The 19,834-nt window shown below is 36.8% G+C and overlaps 4 protein-coding genes across 7 annotated transcripts; all 4 read left to right on the top strand.

Annotated features, from left to right (window-relative positions):
- The first annotated feature begins 415 nt into the window (after positions 1 to 415).
- Positions 416 to 5,176, top strand: LOC103417561 (uncharacterized WD repeat-containing protein C2A9.03). Of its 3 annotated transcripts, none has more exons than XM_008355739.4 (10): positions 416 to 657; positions 1,882 to 2,032; positions 2,225 to 2,392; positions 2,517 to 2,603; positions 2,849 to 2,983; positions 3,060 to 3,170; positions 3,594 to 3,685; positions 3,775 to 3,880; positions 4,152 to 4,238; positions 4,335 to 5,176. In XM_008355739.4, exons 2-10 carry the CDS (start codon positions 1,904 to 1,906, stop codon positions 4,746 to 4,748), a joined length of 1,329 nt encoding a protein of 442 aa, XP_008353961.3. In that variant the 5' UTR covers positions 416 to 657; positions 1,882 to 1,903; the 3' UTR covers positions 4,749 to 5,176. The 3 variants fall into 3 exon arrangements, with proteins under 3 accessions (XP_008353961.3, XP_070674216.1, XP_070674217.1); XM_070818115.1 differs by having other exon boundaries at positions 457 to 657; positions 2,230 to 2,392; XM_070818116.1 differs by lacking the exon at positions 1,882 to 2,032 and having other exon boundaries at positions 457 to 657.
- A 623-nt stretch (positions 5,177 to 5,799) lies between these two features.
- LOC103417553 (photosystem I reaction center subunit V, chloroplastic) lies at positions 5,800 to 6,554 on the top strand. Its single transcript, XM_008355732.4, has one exon. It carries the CDS (start codon positions 5,954 to 5,956, stop codon positions 6,443 to 6,445), a length of 492 nt encoding a protein of 163 aa, XP_008353954.1. The 5' UTR covers positions 5,800 to 5,953; the 3' UTR covers positions 6,446 to 6,554.
- A 1,987-nt stretch (positions 6,555 to 8,541) lies between these two features.
- On the top strand, positions 8,542 to 12,710 carry LOC103407636 (high mobility group B protein 10-like). 2 transcript variants are annotated; one of them, XM_029099504.2, is made up of 6 exons: positions 8,542 to 8,861; positions 10,536 to 10,614; positions 10,798 to 10,960; positions 11,054 to 11,131; positions 11,671 to 12,026; positions 12,282 to 12,710. In XM_029099504.2, the coding sequence occupies exons 1-6, from the start codon at positions 8,620 to 8,622 to the stop codon at positions 12,369 to 12,371; spliced, it is 1,008 nt and encodes a 335-aa protein (XP_028955337.2). In that variant the 5' UTR covers positions 8,542 to 8,619; the 3' UTR covers positions 12,372 to 12,710. The 2 variants fall into 2 exon arrangements, with proteins under 2 accessions (XP_028955337.2, XP_028955338.2); XM_029099505.2 differs by having other exon boundaries at positions 11,054 to 11,125.
- A 3,472-nt stretch (positions 12,711 to 16,182) lies between these two features.
- Positions 16,183 to 19,178, top strand: LOC103407637 (uncharacterized). Its single transcript, XM_008346535.4, has 2 exons — positions 16,183 to 17,908; positions 18,994 to 19,178. The coding sequence occupies exons 1-2, from the start codon at positions 16,183 to 16,185 to the stop codon at positions 19,176 to 19,178; spliced, it is 1,911 nt and encodes a 636-aa protein (XP_008344757.4).
- The last annotated feature ends 656 nt before the right edge of the window (positions 19,179 to 19,834 follow it).

Genomic DNA, 19,834 nt, shown 5'->3' on the forward strand with positions numbered 1-19,834 from the left:
CCGTTGCCCATCCTTAGGAAGAGAGGAGAAGACTTATGGATTGGGGGAAAAGATGAGGTTGATTGGTTTGTAGAGGTGGGTCCCATATTTTTAATAAAAATATTTAAATAATTTTCTCTTTAATTATATTTTTACTTAGCTAGGGAGTAGGCTCTGACTTAAGCTATGCCAGTATTTAATAGAAAATTTGACAGAAAAATTGGCGGAGATTTGATATTGCAACAAATTCGTAAAATGATGTATGATATTATAATTTTTAAAACATGAGGTATGAGATTGTGATTCGACCTATAATTAAGGTAGTTTTGTGTAATTTATCCGACATCTAACCGACCAAATGTATGAAAATACGACACCAAAGAGGCAAATACAACAGAAATACAGTAGAAATACGAATACGCACACAAGAAGGAAAGCACGTCCTTTTCGTAAGGTTCCCCTCAACCTTTGTCTTTCGCTCGACAATCCGAAAACACCAGTCGGTAGAGAGAAAATAATATTACGCACTCTCTCTCACCTCTCTCTCTCTCCCCTCTCTTCTCCCTGGATCTGAACTTCTTCTTGACTAGGGTTTGAGATTTCAGTTTCTCAATTCGGGATTTCCAGATCCGAACAGCTGCTCCTTCCGAGCTTCTCGATTCCCAGAACAAACGAAAGGTGAAATTTTCAATTTTTTTTTTTTTTTGGCGTGAATTTCAATTCCCAATTGTGAATTTTTTAGGGTTTTTTTCTGACTGTTGTCTTTTGATTATTCTGTTGTTGTTTTCCCCCAATTTCCCTTTCTTTTTTGTATATTTGATTGGGGGTTAGGGTAAGTTTGTGGATTGGTAAGTGCAACTGTTCCAGAATTTCACATTTTATTTTATTTTAATTAGGGTATGTTCTTGTTTGATTTCTGAGCACATACAAAGTGGGATTTTTCGCCTCTTTTAATTCCAATTAGGGTTTTGGTTTTTATTTGTAATTTTTGTTTTGTCTAATGTATGTGTAAATTAAATATATGCCCGCAGTCAAGTTGCTACAACTCTGGACAATTATGAATTTCATTTGCATTTTACGTGCAATGTTGGTGAAGGGAATAAAGGGAAAAGCTTAATAATGAGCAAAACTTTGTCAAATTGAACCCTTTTATACGAGGAAGCATTTTCCAATGATTATGCTTTACCGATTGATGCTGCCAAAATTAAAGTTGTAATTTTTAGGTGTTAAGAATAATTTGGTTACGCTGGTATGTTCCCCTATGAGCTACTTTTGATGGTGTCATCATATCTGATTTAATCCTCTCAAAGATTACGAAAGGAATGCATGGTTGGGTGCTTGACTGTTGGCTTTGATAGCGAAGTTATGACCCTTTGCAGCTTCATTTTTGGGCAAAACTTGTATTGCTGCAACTGCGGCATTTTATGATATTGAATTTCCAAGCATGGCAACTTAGTGACATATATATTGTAGTCGAGCACATGCTCGACCTAGTTGTTTTCATTCTTCATTCCTATTGTGTGAACATCGGTCTAGTTGTTATGGTTTTCCTGATTCTTTTCTTCTCTGCCTTTTATCAGGTTTTTGGAGTTTATATTAGTTTCTAATTTTTTTTGCCTAATGCACTTGTTAATTAAACATATTCCTTCAAAGAAGTTGCTCCAACCATGGGTATATCACGAATTTCATTTTCATGTTTTATCTTAATATCTGTTCATAGTTAGCAATGACACAACAACATGAGTAGTTTATACCTTTTTTTGTTTTGTTATTTAATTATCTTATTTATTAAGTTAGAATTTTGACCTGTTCACATCTTGCTGTTTGCAATATACGTTGATCTTTGGTATTGTTTTGTATGCTGATTCTTAAGTAACTGGCTTGAATCTTTGTTGGTGCTAGTTGTGGCATTGTTGGGAAGAATATGTCCCATTACGCTGGTTATGTGGAGGATGAATACGAAATGGAAGATGTAGATGATGATATGGATGACGAGTTTCACAGTAGAGAAATGGGCGGCTCAGATTCCGATGTTGATGAATATGACTACTTGGTTTGTGATATACTAACATGTCTTACTAGATATGTCAAATATTCACAGCTTCAAGAAATTATTCATGTCTAACACTATTTTACGATATGGCTTTTGTGCATTCAAATAACTCAAAGTTTGTATGAGCATTTCACATTTCATGATCACTGTAGTTCTATATATAGCTGGGACTAATGTATGAATCTCATGCAGAATAGTAAAGTAGCTGATACAACTGCTGCTCAAGCAAGAAAAGGAAAAGACATCCAAGGTATTCCTTGGGATAGACTTAGCATTACTAGAGAGAAATACCGACAGACTAGGTTAGAACAATACAAGAATTATGAGAATGTCCCTAATTCTGGGGAAGGATCAGGGAAGGTAAATAACTACTGTTTTTCCACATTTTTTATTCGTTATCCAAATTTTTTTATTGATGCTGAAGTGTCAATTTCAACTTGGAAGAGTAACTTGATGATGATTTTTTTTCCTCCTTGGTAAATAGGATTGCAAAGATACAAAGAAAGGATCTGTATATTATGAGTTCAGACGAAATGCTAGATCAGTGAAATCAACCATTCTTCATTTTCAGGTGTGCTGGGTGCAAGCTATCCTTTGTTCTTATTGGCTGTTTTCTGCGCATGTGAACTTTGGATGAAATTTTCTCACTCGCATATCATAGAACTGATAGGACTTATATTTGCTAACTTGACTTATAACTTGGGGTCAACTTTTGCATGCAATGCCCTTAAACAATTTGACAGACACTGAATCATAATATAGCCCTTTGATGTCGCTTATTTGACTGAGATGTTTTATCTTTGCTTGGTAATGTAGTTGCGTAACTTGGTCTGGGCTACTTCCAAGCATGACATCTATCTGATGTCACATTTTTCTGTCGTTCATTGGTCTTCCTTAAGTTGCACAAAGTCTGAGGTTCTCAACGTTTCTGGACATGTGACACCATCGGAGGTAAGCGTTTTTAGATAACTTTTGTTCGACAACCAAGTCTTCATTGGAAACTGATATTTCTATTCGTCCCATGTAGAAACATCCTGGAAGTCTCTTGGAGGGGTTTACACAGACTCAAGTTAGTACTCTTGCTGTAAAAGATAAGTTGCTGGTTGCTGGAGGATTCCAGGGTGAACTTATTTGCAAGGTGAGTTGCAAATAATTGAGTTTACTAAGTAAGAAAATAAATGAATGAGCATTTATTGCACTTCTCTTGTGCTTATGTTGTCAACATTGCTTGGTTTGTGCTTATCAGTTGTGACCTTGTACATGGTTCACTTGCACCGTAGGGGTGGTACCGAAACACACATGTTATTTATCCTTTGTTTTAGCTATATGGGTGCTACTTCATACCAGATGGATCTTCTGGATGACTTATAAGTTTTAACTTTGAATGTTGTGGTATCAGTGTCTATTAAACCTTTGATACTTGACTACATCCTGTATAAGCATTCTGTCATTTGGCTGTCTCTACAAGATCCCTTTTAGTTTCATTTTTTTCTCTTTGAAGAACTAATAAAGAGAAACGCTCAATGCTGACAGATTTATCTTATCTTTGACTGCTCTGCAGCATCTTGATCGTCCAGGAGTTAGCTTTTGCTCGAGGACAACTTATGACGATAATGCCATAACAAATGCTGTTGAGATTTATGACAGTCCCAGGTACTTGGTTTTTTCATGAGGTTGGGATTTCTCATTTCCAAATTCCAATCATGAACCTATAACTGATATAGTCCCCTTGAATTTTGCAGTGGGGCAGTTCACTTTACAGCCTCTAATAATGACTGTGGAGTCAGAGACTTTGACATGGAGAAATTTCAGCTTACTAAGCATTTCCGGTATCCTTGGCCTGTGAATGTGAGTCTCCTGCAGCTTTCTTGGAAATGACTGGATGTATATCTCATTACATTTACTGACATTTCTTTCATGGAGGGTTCTTTTTTTTTGGTCCTGCAAGTGATGTATGATAGTTGGCAGCTATTTTTCAACTGCAAATTTGCAAACTACCTCATTCCATCCAATGCTGATTTTTCATTGGGTCACATTTTACATGTGGAAATCCAATCACTTAAATGCTTTCTTTAGTCAGTTTTGCTAACTTCGATGCACCTCTATGCTTTGTTTGTAGCATACTTCTTTGAGTCCCGATGGTAAACTTCTTGTGATTGTTGGGGACAATCCAGAAGGGATTTTGGTAAACTCTCAAACTGGAAAGGTATATATCTCAGACTTTGTCAATTGACTTTCTCGTGATGTTTATTCCTTGAGCTAGGAAAGGAAGTGTGATGATTTGTATGAGTTTCTTTTGCAGACGGTGATGTCTTTAAATGGGCACTTGGATTTCTCCTTTGCATCAGCATGGCATCCCGATGGTATGACCTTTGCTACTGGGAACCAGGACAAAACCTGCCGGATTTGGGATGTTCGAAACCTTTCCAAGTCAGTTGCTGTTTTGAAGGGGAACCTTGGAGCTATTCGGTCAATCCGGTATACTTCTGATGGTCAGTATATGATGATGGCAGAGCCAGCAGACTTTGTGCATGTCTATGATGTGAAAAGTGGGTACGAGAAGGAACAGGAAATTGATTTCTTTGGCGAGATATCTGGCATATCATTCAGTCCGGACACAGAGTCACTTTTTATTGGAGTGTGGGATCGTACATACGGTAGTCTTCTTGAGTATGGCCGGAGCCGGAACTACTCTTACCTTGACTCTCTTATTTGACCGACTTCAATAAGCAAACTGCGAATGAGTGTGTTGGCGTTGCTCATTCCTCAGTGCGATTGCAGAGCCTAGTAACGTATTTCGCGCAGTGGGAAGAGGTTGTAGATGTAAATGAAGTATTATGTGCAATAGTAACTTTGTTGTTGGTGTTCCGTCCTTTTCTCCCCATAGAAAATGTGTAAAAGGGAGGAATGTACAGAAGGCTAAGGCAATGGTGGTCGAAACAAATGGGGAAGAAGAACCGGTGTGTCTTGGGGCGAAAGACATTGGCTGTTTTGCGTTTTTGAAATTTTATCTCAATGTGGCACGTGTCATGTGGGAAAGAAGCTACCAATCATCTTGTTGGTTTCTTGGATCCCAAGTGATGAGTTTGATATAGAGTAAAACTTCCTGTAATAATTCTACTAAACAAATTTACTTTTGTTCCCCTGCCTTCTCTCTGTGGGTTCTATTACTTTAATCAAATATATAACCCTAGTATCTTGGAAAATGATTTCTTGATTAGCTCTTTAAAAAAGAAAGAATGTTTGATGAACGAGCAAAATTACGCAAAATTTGATTTTGGTAGACAATATGTCAATTGGAAAATGGTCTGCCGACATTATGTCAATAAGCTGTTAAGCAAGCGCATAATGATTCGATTTATCGACATTATTGATATCTAAAGTGATTTTTACACATTTTTTTCTCTTTTTACACGATATCCTCTTTATTTATTATCTTTATATTGAACAAATCAAAATAAAATCAACAGACAAAAATAAACAGAAATGTTCAAGAGTGAATTTTACACATTTTTTCTATTTTTACACGACATCCTCTTTATTTATGATCTTTACATTGAACAAATCAAAATAGAATCAAAAGACAAAAATAAATAGAAATGTTGATTTCCCGTATTAACACATCATATGATCTAAAAGTTGATATTTTTTCTTTAGTCTATGCAGCAGCAGTCCTAAATTCACAATCTGACGCTCCACAGAGTTTCAGAGGTACCCAAAAATCTGTAATCCAAAAGGAACCAATAAACCAGTGCCAACTCACCATCCAAAATCTTTCCCTCCCACTTTCCCATCCTCACAACCTCCGCAGAACCAGTGGAGATATATCACCCCTTTCCCAATCTCGTCTCCTCCAGAAAACCAACCTCCACTTTTCATCAAACTTCCACAGCCCAACACCCTCCTCCTCCGCAACCAGTAATGGCAGCCACCTCCTCCGCCTTGTTCTCAGCCCCGTCCATCTCCTCCACAGCCACAAGGCACCACCAAACCCTATCACCAACCCAAATCTCCTTCCAAGGCCTCAGACCCCTCACCAAGTCCTCCCCTCCCACCAAGCTGGGTTTGCATGCACCCAGCACCAGGAGAAGTTCATGCGTCGTCAAAGCTGAGCTGAACCCATCACTGGTCATCAGCCTGAGCACCGGACTCTCTCTCTTCCTTGGGAGGTTTGTTTTCTTCAACTTCCAGAGAGAGAATGTGGCCAAGCAAGGGTTGCCGGAGCAGAACGGGGTGACGCACTTTGAGGCTGGGGACACTAGGGCTAAGGAGTATGTGAGCCTCCTCAAGTCTAATGACCCTGTTGGGTTCAACATTGTGGATGTTTTGGCTTGGGGTTCTATCGGTCATATCGTGGCTTACTACATCTTGGCCACCTCTAGCAATGGCTATGATCCCAAGTTCTTTGAATAAATATTATCATTTTGAATTTAAATTTGAGTTGAATCCATATCATGTTGTTGTGAGGTCTCTCTCTTGTTTGTAATTTGTATAGCTTATCAATGAATCGCTAGTTTGGGAAGTTCTTAAGCTTTTCTTTGTTGTTTTATTTTTTGTTTCGTGTTTCTTCGAAGTAACAACACTAGAGGCAGGACTATAGCCAATTAAGTTCTTCGTTTTGAGTTTGAATGCATGTGTTTTGTTGGAATTTGGAATTTACTACTTGCTATTATTTCATGTTCTCAAAGGTATCCAAATCCATCATGCAATGCACTCTTTCAAATCTTTGGATTGAACCCCCCTTGAAGAGGCATCAACAACTATGATGAATTTGGGACATTCCTTATTTCATAGTTTTGGAGTACCATTCTTTTTCGGGTAAATTGTTGTTTGACCCCCTGAACTAATTGTCCAATTGAAATTGACCCCTGAACTATTTTTTTGGTAAATTAACCTCCTAAACTATTTAAAATCAGCCAATTAACCCCTTATCGTTAGATTTCGTCCATTATTTTGTCAAATTCAAGGGCAAATTAGTCTTTTTGTCATCAATTAGTACATGTCACTTATAACTACCAATAAAATTATGACACGTGGACACATAATAATGTGTAATGACACTGTAAAATGGTCTGTTATGCAAACGTTTGGTTTCTTTATGTTTCTTATTATGCTATAAGTTTTTGAATTATTCTGTGTCCACGTGTCATTATTTTATTGGTGGTTATAACTAACTAGTAAGAATTGATGATAAAAAAGATTAATTTGCCCTTGAATTTGACGGAATAGTGGACGGAATCTAACGACAAATGGTTAATTGGCTGATTTTGAATAGTTCAGGGAGTTAATTTATCAAAAAATTAGTTTAGGGGGTCAATTTCAACTAAAGTAATCATTTAAGGGGTCAAACCGCATTTTACCCTTCTTTTTCGGATACTATTAATATGGTGATGCAACAAAATTAATTTGATTATGGATATGTTTTTTTTTATCAACAAAAAGATATTTTTTACTATTTTAATTTATGAGAAATGAGGTTTGAATTTGGATGAAAATGAGCTATCACTTGACTAAATGACCTGACTTACATGTTTAAGCCAACATAAGCGTAGTTTCTTCTCTCAAATTAAAAGTTAGAAAAAAATACAGAAATCTACTAAATTCAGGCAAAATCAATGAACTTAAACATATCATGAATGTAATCATCTATTTTTTTGAACTTTAGCATGATTTATATTATGATGAAATCCTTATGATTTCATAAAAAATGTTACTCTTATCTTATCACATTTTTCATACCACGTTTATAACACTTCGTATTCGTAAGCCCTATTTATATTAGAGAAGTGATACAATTATGATATGTATCATTTACTCTTAGAAATCACATTCTATACTCCATCTTCTTTCTCTTTTCCCTTGGAACTTAATATGCTCTTCATATTTCTACTTTTATTAACAGAAAAAGGAGTAAAAGGAAGGGGTCCAAACTGTACAGAATCTTATTAATTTTAGCCAACAAAAGTACCTATCATGGCTTTGCCTTCCCAAATATGTGTTTTACCAAAACCATCAGCCCATCCCCATTCTTCATCTACACTCAAAATATTTCTCTACACGCGTGCTAGTTCAGTTAGTTAAAAACATTTTATCTAAAATCTAAGCTTTTGATTTCGAATCTTTATATCTATTTGTCTCCACTCTTGTGTAAATACAAGTTTAAATTTTCTTATCATAAATTTTGAATTAATTTATATTATCGTTTGTATCAACAACCCATAAATAAAGTTTCAATCTTTAATTATTAGGAAAGTATTCTAGGGCCTAGTCATATCCAATATCTTAGGAAAAGGATCCTCTTTGTGGGATCCGAGTGATCAAGAAATCACGGTCGTGCATCGTATATCATGCTATCATAAATCATTTTAAATTTAAAATTGAATATAAATAGTATATAACGAAAATTAAACGTACGATATACGATAAACAATCGTGATTACTTGATCCCCGGATCTCCACATGCTTTTCCAATATCTTTATATAATCATATAATTTGACTAAAATAAAAAAGGGTGGTCCGTTGCCTTCTGGTAATCTAGCATCTTAATCCATCAAATCTTTATCCTCCCTTTTTTCTCTCTAACAAAATGTCTAAGGTCCCAACACCAAAAATTACAGAAAAGGAGAAGCCTTCTTCTTCCTCAGCCACTTCAGCTCACCAACAACAACTCCTCTCTCTCCCCGCCAATGGGTCTTCTCTCTCATCCCCCGCCTCCGCTCCAAAGGCTTATCCTTCACCCACAGCAACGTACGAGGAAGTCGTTCAAAGCTCCGACCTTTTCTGGGAAAAGCTCAAGGAGTTTCACGATTCGTTCAGAACCAAATTCATGTACGTTTTGGGTTTTGTCCCTTTTGTGAAAGCTTTGATTTTGTATATTTGGGTCGTTTGGTGAATTGGGTTGTGTTTGTTTTGCTGTTTTGGGTCTTGATATGTTGGCAGAATTGGAAAATTATAGTTTGTATTGACATTGAATTTGCGTGTTGCTACTTCAGTTGACTGGTTTGATCAATTCATGTAATTTGGCTCGGTTCGCTTTTCTTACAACTTAGATTTCGTTTTGTTGGGCTATTTGATGAATTGGGTTGTTTTTGTTTTGCTATTTTGGGTCTTAATATGTTGGAATAATTGGAAAATTATATATTTGTGTCGTGTTTTTATCTTTTCATTGCCTCACTTGGACTGCTTGGATCTAATGGAAGACATGGCACAAAACTGAGCGTGGCATTCTAGGATTCATATAGCTGACCCTGCTTAGTGGGATAAGATTTTGTTGTTGTTGTATTGCCTCACTTGATATACTTCCATTGTTTTTGCATGTTGCATACTTAAATTGACTGGTTTTAATCAAAACTATGTTGCCTATTCCTCGGTTTGAATTGATTGAATGGTGACTGACTGAAAATTTTGGACTGCATTGTACACATTGTTTCGGGTATTTTTAGCAAAGTCAGGATATTTTTTTTGGGATTCTAGAAGTTCAGTTGAATGCTGATATCAAATTTATATCCCCTGTGGTGCCTCTCTCTATTTGAGTTTGAGTTAGGGATGGTGGACAATGAGCAATCCCGAGATTTATCGCAATGCAATTCATCATTTCCACAGACCACCTATAATACTGGCTCACGTTATCCTTCTTTTTTCTTTGCCATTAGTAAGATTATTGTTTCTTACCAAGATTTGAGTTTGTCATTCACGAGAGATGCTTCATTCAAGAAAATTGGAATTTCCCAAATCTTCATTAGTCATTGTTTCCTTTGCATAACTTTAATAAATGGGGATTTGATTTTCTTGGATGTCTACTTTTGAGCTGAAATTTTCCATGTATGCAGCATTACTAGACCAAAAACAGCACCATGTCGTGGAGAAATTACGGCAGTTTCCTTTTTGAGGATTTAAGAATTGCTAATTTATTTTAGTATGCTATCTTTTGATGTTGGTATTTTTTAGCTGTTATAACCTTATATTTCTTCATTCTTATTTTGTGGTCATGGAAACCTACTTTCCATGTTGAGATATTAATGCGTCTTCAATTGCTTAGTTTATTGCTTATCCTTGTGAATTTGCATTTGGTTTTGATACCTTACAAAAGCATAAATAGGCTTTTTGGTAACTAGGAAAAGTTATCAGTGATGGTCAGTGAAATCCTGAAACTGGGTCATTTTATGAGATGTCTGAAAGTATTTCTTCATTAGTATTGAAGTAGGTTAGTTTGAAGGATACAGTCTAAGGGGTGCAGAAATAAGCTGTTTATGAATGTAGACTTTGTCATGCCACGATTCTTTTTGTGCATCAGAAACCGTTCCTAAACTGCTGTGCTGATTGTATAACTTATTTCCTTTCATAGTTTATAGGCATTGATGAAAACTTAGTTAGGACGGCCTGGCTTGAACAGGATCTGTCCTATAGGATCATATGTCTGAGTCCTTGAGTTCATGAAAATTTAGTGTAAAGTACAGAAAAAACGGAAAGTCCATGAGGATAAGATTAGTGCTCTTTGTGCAGGATTCCTACCGTAGGAGGAAAAACTCTGGATCTACATCTCCTTTTTGTAGAAGTCACATCTCGTGATGGGCTTGAAAAGGTTCGTTCATTTTGCTTTTCTGTTTAATGGTTGTTTATATGAGATTCTTAAGCTGAGTTAAACTTATTGCCTATGTTAATCTTCATCCTTTTCTTTTCTCCCTTATTTTGTGGAGCCATTCTAAAGTTCCTTTTTTATGTTTTGAATTTTATTTCACTTTAAATTCTCTTAAACTGGTTACAGGTGATTAGAGATCGCAAATGGAAGGAAGTGATTACGGCCTTCAATTTCCCAACAACAATTACCAGTGCTTCGTTTGTCTTACGGAAGTACTACTTGTCTTTGCTGTATCACTTTGAGCAGGCCTATTATTTCCACAAAGAAGTTTATAGCATACCAGTGCTTGGTAATTGAAGACAGGGGTCCTTGTTGATTATGTGTTATTTCATGTATTTTATTGATTGGAAAATATATGGTTTTCTTGTTTCCATTTTGCCAGAGCCTCTAAGCAAGAACCTTTTCAATGGGTCAGCCACCGTGGAGGAAGGTGCAAGTAGAAACCAATTTCCAGGTCAGGGTAGGCTTAACCTCCATCTCGATGTTATGGTTCTAATAGTGGTTGCGCCACACTAGTTGTAGAAGTAGAACCATATAACTATGAGTATGTTTTCTCTTTGGTGTCTACATTAAACTGTAAGTTTCCAGAAAACCTTTTATGTGCAATTGTAGAGTATACCTCCTGTTGACAATTCTCAGAAGAAATCGTATGAAATAATTCTGTAACTTCTTAAAGTTAGATAGTTGAATAAAAAAATTTCTTGCTAGTGGTCAAGCTTTTCTGATGGCCCTTTTGAAATAATCTTCGGAAAGTTGCAATGAAAAAGATAAACAACATAGGAACTTCTATTAAGAAATATGGATGAACCACTTTTGTAAATTTTATTAGGGAATCCGTCTTTTAACTTTATGACTTGCTATGATGCTTTTACTTTCATCCTTCTAATTCAGTATCATTATTTCCTAGTTCCTTGACCTTATTGATAGCATCTAGTTATTTGATCTGCAAGGCCGTGAATTAATTGCAATATGGATCTGTTTTCTCTATCTTATGTACAGAAAGCACAGAAGTGCAGCTTGGTTGTTCAATCATGGGAACCATTGATGGGAAATTTGACAGTGGATATCTGGCTACTGTCAACTTGGGTTCTGATGAACTGAAAGGTGTCTTGTATCATGCTCCTACATCTACATATGTTTCTCAGAGTTTTTCGGACATGCCTACTCGACGGAACCGAAAGAGATCCAGGTTGGCATTACGTGATCCCTTTCGGCCCAAGTCAAACAGGAGCGGTTACAATTTCTTCTTCGCTGAGCATTATGCCAGATTAAAACCTTTGTACTATGGGCAAGAGAGAGCCATCAGCAAGAAAATTGGGTATCTATGGAACAATCTCACAGAGGCTGAGAAACAGGTATAGTGAGTTGGTGACATTTTTTTTTTTTTTTTTTTTTCAGTTAGTCCTTTTTCGCTCGTAACGTCCCAAGCTAATTTCATTATCGTATATTTGTGTTCCGGTATAGATCTAAGGTTTGAGAAGAAGTTTCACATGCTTGGATAGAATTACTATTTTCATCTCCTTTTGTGTTGATTCTCAACACTTCTAACTTGCGGTATATTGGAAGTCTTCTTGAAGTGTTCATCATAACACTCCGTTGCTGCGGTGCAGGTTTATCAGGATAAAGCGACGAAGGACAAGGAGAGATACAGGACCGAACTGCTGGAATATAAATCTTCCTACAATCCTACGCAGCAATAGCCTCCATGTTCGTTAGATAGGCAACTTGTTTCGTAGGCATCATTTTCCTCTCTTGTATGCCTTTTTGTAGTAGTTGTCATCGTTGCCGGTATTTAACCTAGTTCGGTTTTCATTTTTCTTTGGTAAGGTTACCCCTCAGTATGCCCCATCCGCGGAAAAGAATTGCGGAAGGGGTGAAAGGGGGCAGCTCTTTGTAACAGCTGTTGAATTTGCCTTCACTTTGGATTAGTAGGATTCCATTGCAGTGACGATCTTTGATATTTCTTGACATTCCAATGTAACAATAGTAATTCCTGGAACTGCAGTCTAAAATTTAAGGGAGCTTATTTTCACACACAATCTTTAGCCTTCTACACAGCCCTCACACATATTCCTGACATCGGATTGAATAAATGAAATAGAAAACACGATTAGGATTAAATAAGTGTGTAGGAGGAGAAAAAATGTTTGTAATTTCCAAAATTTATAGGTGGATTGAAAAGTTTTGGACATTATGCAATGTTTACGAGCTCGTTTGAAAGTGCTTTTAAAATGACTGAATGCTCTTTTGGTGAAATTGATTTTGGGTTCCAAAAGTACTCAAGTGCCTTTTGGAAGAAATACCAGATATGTACTTTTTCAAGAAAGCACTTAAATGTTTTTTCATGATCTACTTGGATTTTTACTAAATATTGGTTTTAAAAACATTTTCATCAAAAAGACTTACAGTCATTTCAAAAAGACTTCCAAATGACCCCTACAACACCTAATGTACGCAGATCACTACAACTGACTTTTGAGCTAGTTAGAATTATTTTTTATCTTGGGGTTTCTATCTATTTTTAATCTCATCATCCAAGAAAATGTTAAACACAAAAGCATAAAAAAAAAAAACAAAATGAATTACGCCACCATCTCAAATTTATTGAGTGATATTTTAACCTAATCTAAATTGCAAGGAGAAGATCAACTAATACAATAATTTAGAAATATTTTTCTTTGTTTTTAAGTAACATGTTTCAAATTTGACTTACATAGACAGCGAGGGAGTATTGTAATTATGTCAAGTTTGATACCTAATTAATGGCTGACTTAGCCTAGTCCCCCTCTCCTTAGAGTAAAATATATTGTAACAAAATTATAGAGAGAGGTAACTAAGTGGGATGATAGAGAGAGGTAACTAAGTGGGATGAGGCAGTGCATTATTATCCTGGTCAACTTTGGCTATGCCAAGTCCTACATTTTTTACTTTCAAATATGATTATTACTTGCTTTCTTAATCAACTAGAAGTAAAACTATTGGCTTAGGAAATACATTTTAACGGATACTTTTTACCTTTCATAACGTGGTAATACATGTTTTACCTTAATTAATTAGTTCCCCTTCAAACAAACAAAATGTATACATAAGTAATGATTTTCTTTTTGACACACAATATGATATTTTAATACAAACAGACAATACAATATGTGAATTGGAACATTAGAGCTCTTAAACTCGTACATTGTACAACTAAGTGAAAAAAGCTAAACTATAGTTAGATGAAAGGTAGCCATTTAGTACTACGATATAATGGTATTCTTCGATCTAGTTGTTCATTTTCACTTGTAAGTGATCTTATGTTTGATTATTGTCAAAAACAAATTTGAGCCAAATTATTGTCTATTGTGAGGTTTAGCCTAACTCCTCTTTTTCGTACGATAGATAAAATCGTTTGTTAAAAAATGTTAAACAAAAAGCTTGCTGGTCAAAGACTCAAATGCAACGACTTCCTTCACACATTTTCTTTCGTCAAAGCATTAAGTAGAGAATTTAAATTCCTTGCTCATAAAATTGGAAACATGGAGGCCATTCAAAGGTTTGAAACCGCGTGGAAACAAAAGGATAGAAGAAATAAATTGGAAAATTTGCTCCTCTAATCACTTTCTTATTTAGACTCTAGTCATGTGTGTGGTGAGTGGTGAATGGTGGGAACATGAGGGCAGTGCATCATATGCAATTATATAATTGGAGAAACGTTTGAAAATAAAAACTTTTCACCACTTGTATATTAACATTTGGCGTACCATTACGTGTTTTGAGCATACTGAAAAATCTAGTGAATGGTGGTACGAGATGTGAAAATTCACATAAAAGAGGATCAAAAGGGATAATAATGACATGCATTAACTTAAAGGATGGCGATAAGCACGGATTTTGAAACTAACCCAAGAGAGTTCCCACTTTGCTAGGCTTCTTGCCCCCTTTTAATTTCCTCTCCTTGATAGAGTAGGAAATCCTTTTGGGATTTTATTCTAATTAGAAAAATGAGATTTTTTAATATATGCTGCGAATATCTTATGTATTGAAATTTTTAATCAATATATTATTGGTTAAAGATTCAACAATTAAAGTTGCAAACGTTTAAAAATTTAGTGTATAAAGTACATCAAAGTATAGTAAAATTTTTATTAAAAAATAGTGGAATAATTTATCATTGATTAACACTTACAAAGGGTAACACAAATAAGAAGAGAAAAAAAAAACTCCTTAAAAAAAAGAAGACAAAAAGCTAATTTTTGGGGTTGGAGGAATAATTACAAAGAAAAGATTGTATCCTAAATTTTTGTGAAAACTGAGAGAATTCCGGATGATTGGCCTTGGAGTATCTTCCAAGGAAGATTAAAATTAAATTATAATGTAAGATAAAAATTAGAAAAGAAAAATTAAAGGAAGAAATTCCAAAAACCCTTACTCTTTGGGGCAGGTATGGTTTAGTGTTGTAAGTGGGGCTCCTAAATACTCGTAGTGGGATAGAAGAGAGTGGCACACTTCATACTAAACAGTACTACCTAAACCTTTGTTTGGATGGAGTTTAATTTTTCATTTTTCATTGAACTCTTCTTATTTTTTGAAGGATCTCTCTCAAAATTAGGATTGTTATGACCTCTTTGTCAACCCATAGTTTAAAGTTAATTTTGTGTTAACACTATAAAATATTATACAAAAAGCATAAGGTAACAAGGATTTTATAAAGAGTCTTAAGAGAGTTCGATTATCAGTTCACTATCTTTTGTGTGGTGGTTTTATGGTTTTCAAACTTTTCAAAATTCTCATACTATTCTCAGTCAGTGACTCAAAATTCCGTGAGAATTTGGAGATTCTGAAAGAACGGATTAACAGGCTTTGACGGTCAATTGCCCATGAACCAAAACTCATACAAACAGCAGTTAAACCCCAAAATAATATTAATTAAAAAACCTAACAATATCTATAAAAATATAACAATTATAATTCTCTTTCTATAACAATTTGGTGACTTGAAAGACCGAAGGCCTGCCTAACTGCTGCAGAATTTGTGAAGTCCTCTCTCTCTCTTAGCTCTTCTGGGTTTGTTTCTCTGCTCCTTTCCTTGGCTATTTTTCAACTCTAATCTTTTTTTTTTGAGCTGTAATCTGATGACATCATTAGCTGGCTGGAAGCCACTGAATTTCCTTGTTTTCTTTCCCCTCTTAGAGTTCTTGATTATATTGAGGTCAGGATTTTCAGGACTTATAATTACCCAAAACAAGATCATGATCAAAGTAGCCTAATTTTGCTTCTCAGCTAAGCTAACCTTTTCACATTTATATTTGCATATATATATATATATAAAATCTCAATCTCCTAGTAGGGTTCCGCATACTCACATCCTTAGCTTTAGCTCCTTTCTACCCAAATCTTCTTTCTTTTCTTATTCCCCAAGCACCAAAAAAAAAAAAAAAAAAAAAAAGACCTAGACCATCATTATATTCCTCACTAGCTGCGGTTTCACACTATCATTAAATTTCCGAGCTGGGTTATTTTTCTCACATGGATATCGAACACCAAGAGACTAGGTTTCCACCACTAACTGCCAGCGATCAAGAGCGAAAGCCCGCAAAGATACTGAGCCGCGAAGAGATGGAGAGCAACAATGAAGGCATGTTTCTGAAGCTCAAGGTTGCAAAGCCGGAACCTTTAGGCCAAAACCCTCAAAACTTTTCTGCTGCTCCGCTGCCGGAATTTACCCGATTTTGCGAGGTCTGCTTCAAGGGTTTCAGCTCAGGTAAGGCTCTCGGAGGCCACAAAAGAATGCATGTTCAAGCTAACAGGGAATTGTTTAATCAGTCTCGCAAGAACACGATTTCATCAAAACCCAACAATTCGAAACCAAGCAATTCCAATGTTGGAAGCTCGAATGCTGGTGGGGTTTTGGGGATTGGAGGAAATAGCAGCACCATCAGCAATATGAAGCCTGTTTGTTGCGTTTGCGGCAAGAATTTTCCGTCGATGAAGTCACTTTTTGGGCATATGAGGTCGCATCCAGAGAGAGAGTGGAGGGGAATTCAGCCGCCTCCGACCGCCAAAAACAGCTCTTCTTCCACTGTGTCAGATGCTGTGCCTGATCAGAGTAATAGGAAAGCTCAGGAGGATCAGATTGAGTCTGATGAGACTTTTTTCAGGTCGAAAAGTTCGGTTCTTAATCTGTCCAAGACTCTGCCTAAATGGTCACAAACCGCAAGGAGAGGGAGGAAGAGCGGCAGCACGGGATTTGAGTCCAACTCTGACCAGTCCGTCTCCGGATTGGATTCGAGAAGTCCCAGGACTGTTGAAGAGGACGAAGAGCAGATGGAGGAAGCTGTCCATGATCTTTTGATGCTAGCTCAGGCCAATCCATTGGAAGGAGGAGGAGCTGATGAGACCATGTATGAGGTCACCAACAGCAATTTCTTGATCACCACCAATCAGGACCGAGAGGGTGGACTTCCATACCACGGACACACTGCACCCTCCACCGTGGGGTCCACAAACAAGAGGAAGGGAGCATCATCTGAGGTGAAGAGGAGTGAGAAAAAATGGTATGATGCATATGGTGGTGGGTTTGGTCAAGAAAAGTCAACGGTGAAGAATTTCTTGAAGCTTGGATTAATGGAGGAGGAAAATATTGGAAACTATAATAATATGGAGGATGAATTGTCAGACAGTCAGAATTCTGAGAGCATTGCGGTGGTGAGGAGGAAGAGGAGGAAGATGAAGTTGGTGGACTTGGAAGGAAGGCTGAGGTACAAGTGCAATCTCTGTGCGAAGTGTTTCCCGAGCCACCAAGCTCTGGGAGGACACATGTCAAGCCACAACAAGCTCAAGGGGATCACGGTGGCCCACTCATCAATGGAGGACCAGTCTGCATGCGCTGACGATCCGGCTGCTGAAGATAGGGTGCATGGTGATGAAGCAGAAAGAGTAGCACTTGATCATCTGCAGCATCACCAATGCAAAATCTGTAACAAGACCTTCCCAACAGGTCAGGCTTTGGGGGGTCACAAGAGGTGCCACTGGACTGGCCCCACCGAGCAGCAGCAGCAGCAGGTGGTGGTGGTGGGTCCTTCTGAGCAGCTACACAAGCAGGTGGTGGTCGTGGGTCCTTCTGAGCAGCTACAGCAGCAGCTGCAAGCTCATTCCAGTCAGACTATAGTAGGTGGTCGTGGTGGAGGAAAAGTTTTGAACTTTGACCTAAATGAGCTTCCACCAATGGAGGAGGATAACCAGGAAGGTGCAGGTACAGATTATCAGTATGGTGGGGCAGCAGCAGCAGGATGTTCAACTTCTTCTTATAATTCAGTTACTAATTAGCTAGCCAGCTGAAGAATCTGAGGTTTTCTATCTTCTCCTCTCAGTCTCTGGCTATCTGATATTTTTTTAGGGAGCTTTAATGAAAAGGGCTTGGACTAACTTTTATTTAATGAAAAATCACCCTAAACTATTATTTAATAAAAAGGGCTTGAATTTTAATCATAAGGACACAAAACTTTTATGTCAGGTCCTACAAAAACTAAAACACACGAGCTCACCAAAAAGCCCAAACCGCATAACAATTAATATTCCAAAAGTGCCCCTAACGGAGCCTAACCCAGGCCCGTTAGCCAAAGTTGCAGTTACTAAAATTCATCATCCCTCCCAACGCGATTTGGACATCAGACCGACATGGTGAAGAACCACGAGTTTTCACCAATGGCTGATATTCGATTCCCATTACTGCTACTCACTTTCACTCCCTTCCATTCCCAAGCCACCAAACCTCAACAAAATCCAACTCCTACCCACAAATCTTCACGCCCCAAACCTGTTTTCTCGCTACATTTCTACAATTTGGAGCCCGGGAATCCGAGCTTCCAACTCGTCGTCCTCCACCCAGTTCAAGACGAAGCTCGAAAGCCCAGCGAGGAACCATGAGCATCGAAGATACTCGCTGCTTGGTTAACCTCAACGTGGGCAATTGGCAAAGTTCCTTCTTTGTAAGTATCTGGTTTGCTCTCCAAAATTTGGCATGTGTTTGGTTGCTGAGAAAATGAAGGAAAAAATGTGAATTTTAAATGGTCTTTTGTTTTATGTTTTGTTTGTCAAGGCTGCAAAAGTTTCAAAATTTCTAAGCAAAATGCATGTAATTTTTGTTGCGTTGGTTAGTCCTTGGTTTCCGGGATTAGTTAGTGAAATGTTGAATTGTTGTTCCGGCATTTTCTGGGCAGCCAAACAGATAAATTATGTTCATTTAATAGGAATCAAATGACCCCCATGATTTATTAGTTATGATTATTTATTGGTTTGAGTGGTTTTTTAGCAATTTGATACTGTTGGGAATCGCAGATAATCTTTGGGCACCGACGGTGGGGAAGAACTGGAGGAGGTGTGCGAGTTTGAGGGTGAGCGAGCCTGGATTGGCCTCATTGCAGTGGCTGAGGAAGGGGAAGGTGGTGATGGTGGGCGGGGGGAAAGGAAGAATGTGGGGACGGGGTGAAAGCAGGAAAGGGATGAACAACAAATTCATATGATTTTTTAAAGATATTTCGTAAAGTACTACATAGTTCTAATTATTTAAACTTTCATCTCATTTTATCATTATTTCTTAAATTGAACACGGGTACTATAACTATTTCTTAAATTGAACACTACTAACTATCACTATTTCTTAAATTAAACACTAATTATTTCTTAAACTGAACACTGATACTATTATTATTTATTAAACTGAACACTGACTATTTCTTAAACCGAACGCTGATACTATTACTATTTCTTAAACTGAACATTGATACTATCACTATTTCTTAAATTGGACACTGACTATTTATTAAACTGAACACGAATACTATCACTATTTCTTAAACTGAACACCGATGCTATCACTATTTCTTAAATTGAATATTGACTATTTCTTAAACTAAATGCTGATTATTTCTTAAACTGAACACTGATACTATCACTATTTCTTAAATTGAACACTGACTATTTATTAAACTGAACACGAATACTATCACTATTTCTTAAACTGAACACCGATGCTATCACTATTTCTTAAACTGAACATTAACTATTTCTTAAACTGAATACTGACTATTTCTTAAACTGAACACCCCTTGATAATTTTTGTACTTATATATATATATATATATATATATATATATATATATATCGCGTTGTCACTTAA

This window comes from Malus domestica, chromosome 03 (genome assembly GCF_042453785.1).
Source record: "Malus domestica chromosome 03, GDT2T_hap1".
NCBI lineage: Eukaryota > Viridiplantae > Streptophyta > Magnoliopsida > Rosales > Rosaceae > Malus > Malus domestica.

Bases quoted from the DNA above. Each gene is read 5' to 3' on its own strand.
- LOC103417553 (XM_008355732.4), top strand. From the start codon at position 5,954: ATGGCAGCCACCTCCTCCGCCTTGTTCTCAGCCCCGTCCATCTCCTCC.
- LOC103407637 (XM_008346535.4), top strand. From the start codon at position 16,183: ATGGATATCGAACACCAAGAGACTAGGTTTCCACCACTAACTGCCAGC. The intron at 17,909-18,993 runs GTACAGATTATC...TGGGAATCGCAG, and splicing joins GGATAACCAGGAAGGTGCAG to ATAATCTTTGGGCACCGACG.
- LOC103417561 (XM_008355739.4), top strand. From the start codon at position 1,904: ATGTCCCATTACGCTGGTTATGTGGAGGATGAATACGAAATGGAAGAT. The intron at 2,604-2,848 runs GTGTGCTGGGTG...TTGGTAATGTAG, and splicing joins CAACCATTCTTCATTTTCAG to TTGCGTAACTTGGTCTGGGC. The intron at 2,984-3,059 runs GTAAGCGTTTTT...CGTCCCATGTAG, and splicing joins GACATGTGACACCATCGGAG to AAACATCCTGGAAGTCTCTT.
- LOC103407636 (XM_029099504.2), top strand. From the start codon at position 8,620: ATGTCTAAGGTCCCAACACCAAAAATTACAGAAAAGGAGAAGCCTTCT. The intron at 10,615-10,797 runs GTTCGTTCATTT...AACTGGTTACAG, and splicing joins CTCGTGATGGGCTTGAAAAG to GTGATTAGAGATCGCAAATG. The intron at 11,132-11,670 runs GTAGGCTTAACC...TCTTATGTACAG, and splicing joins AAACCAATTTCCAGGTCAGG to AAAGCACAGAAGTGCAGCTT.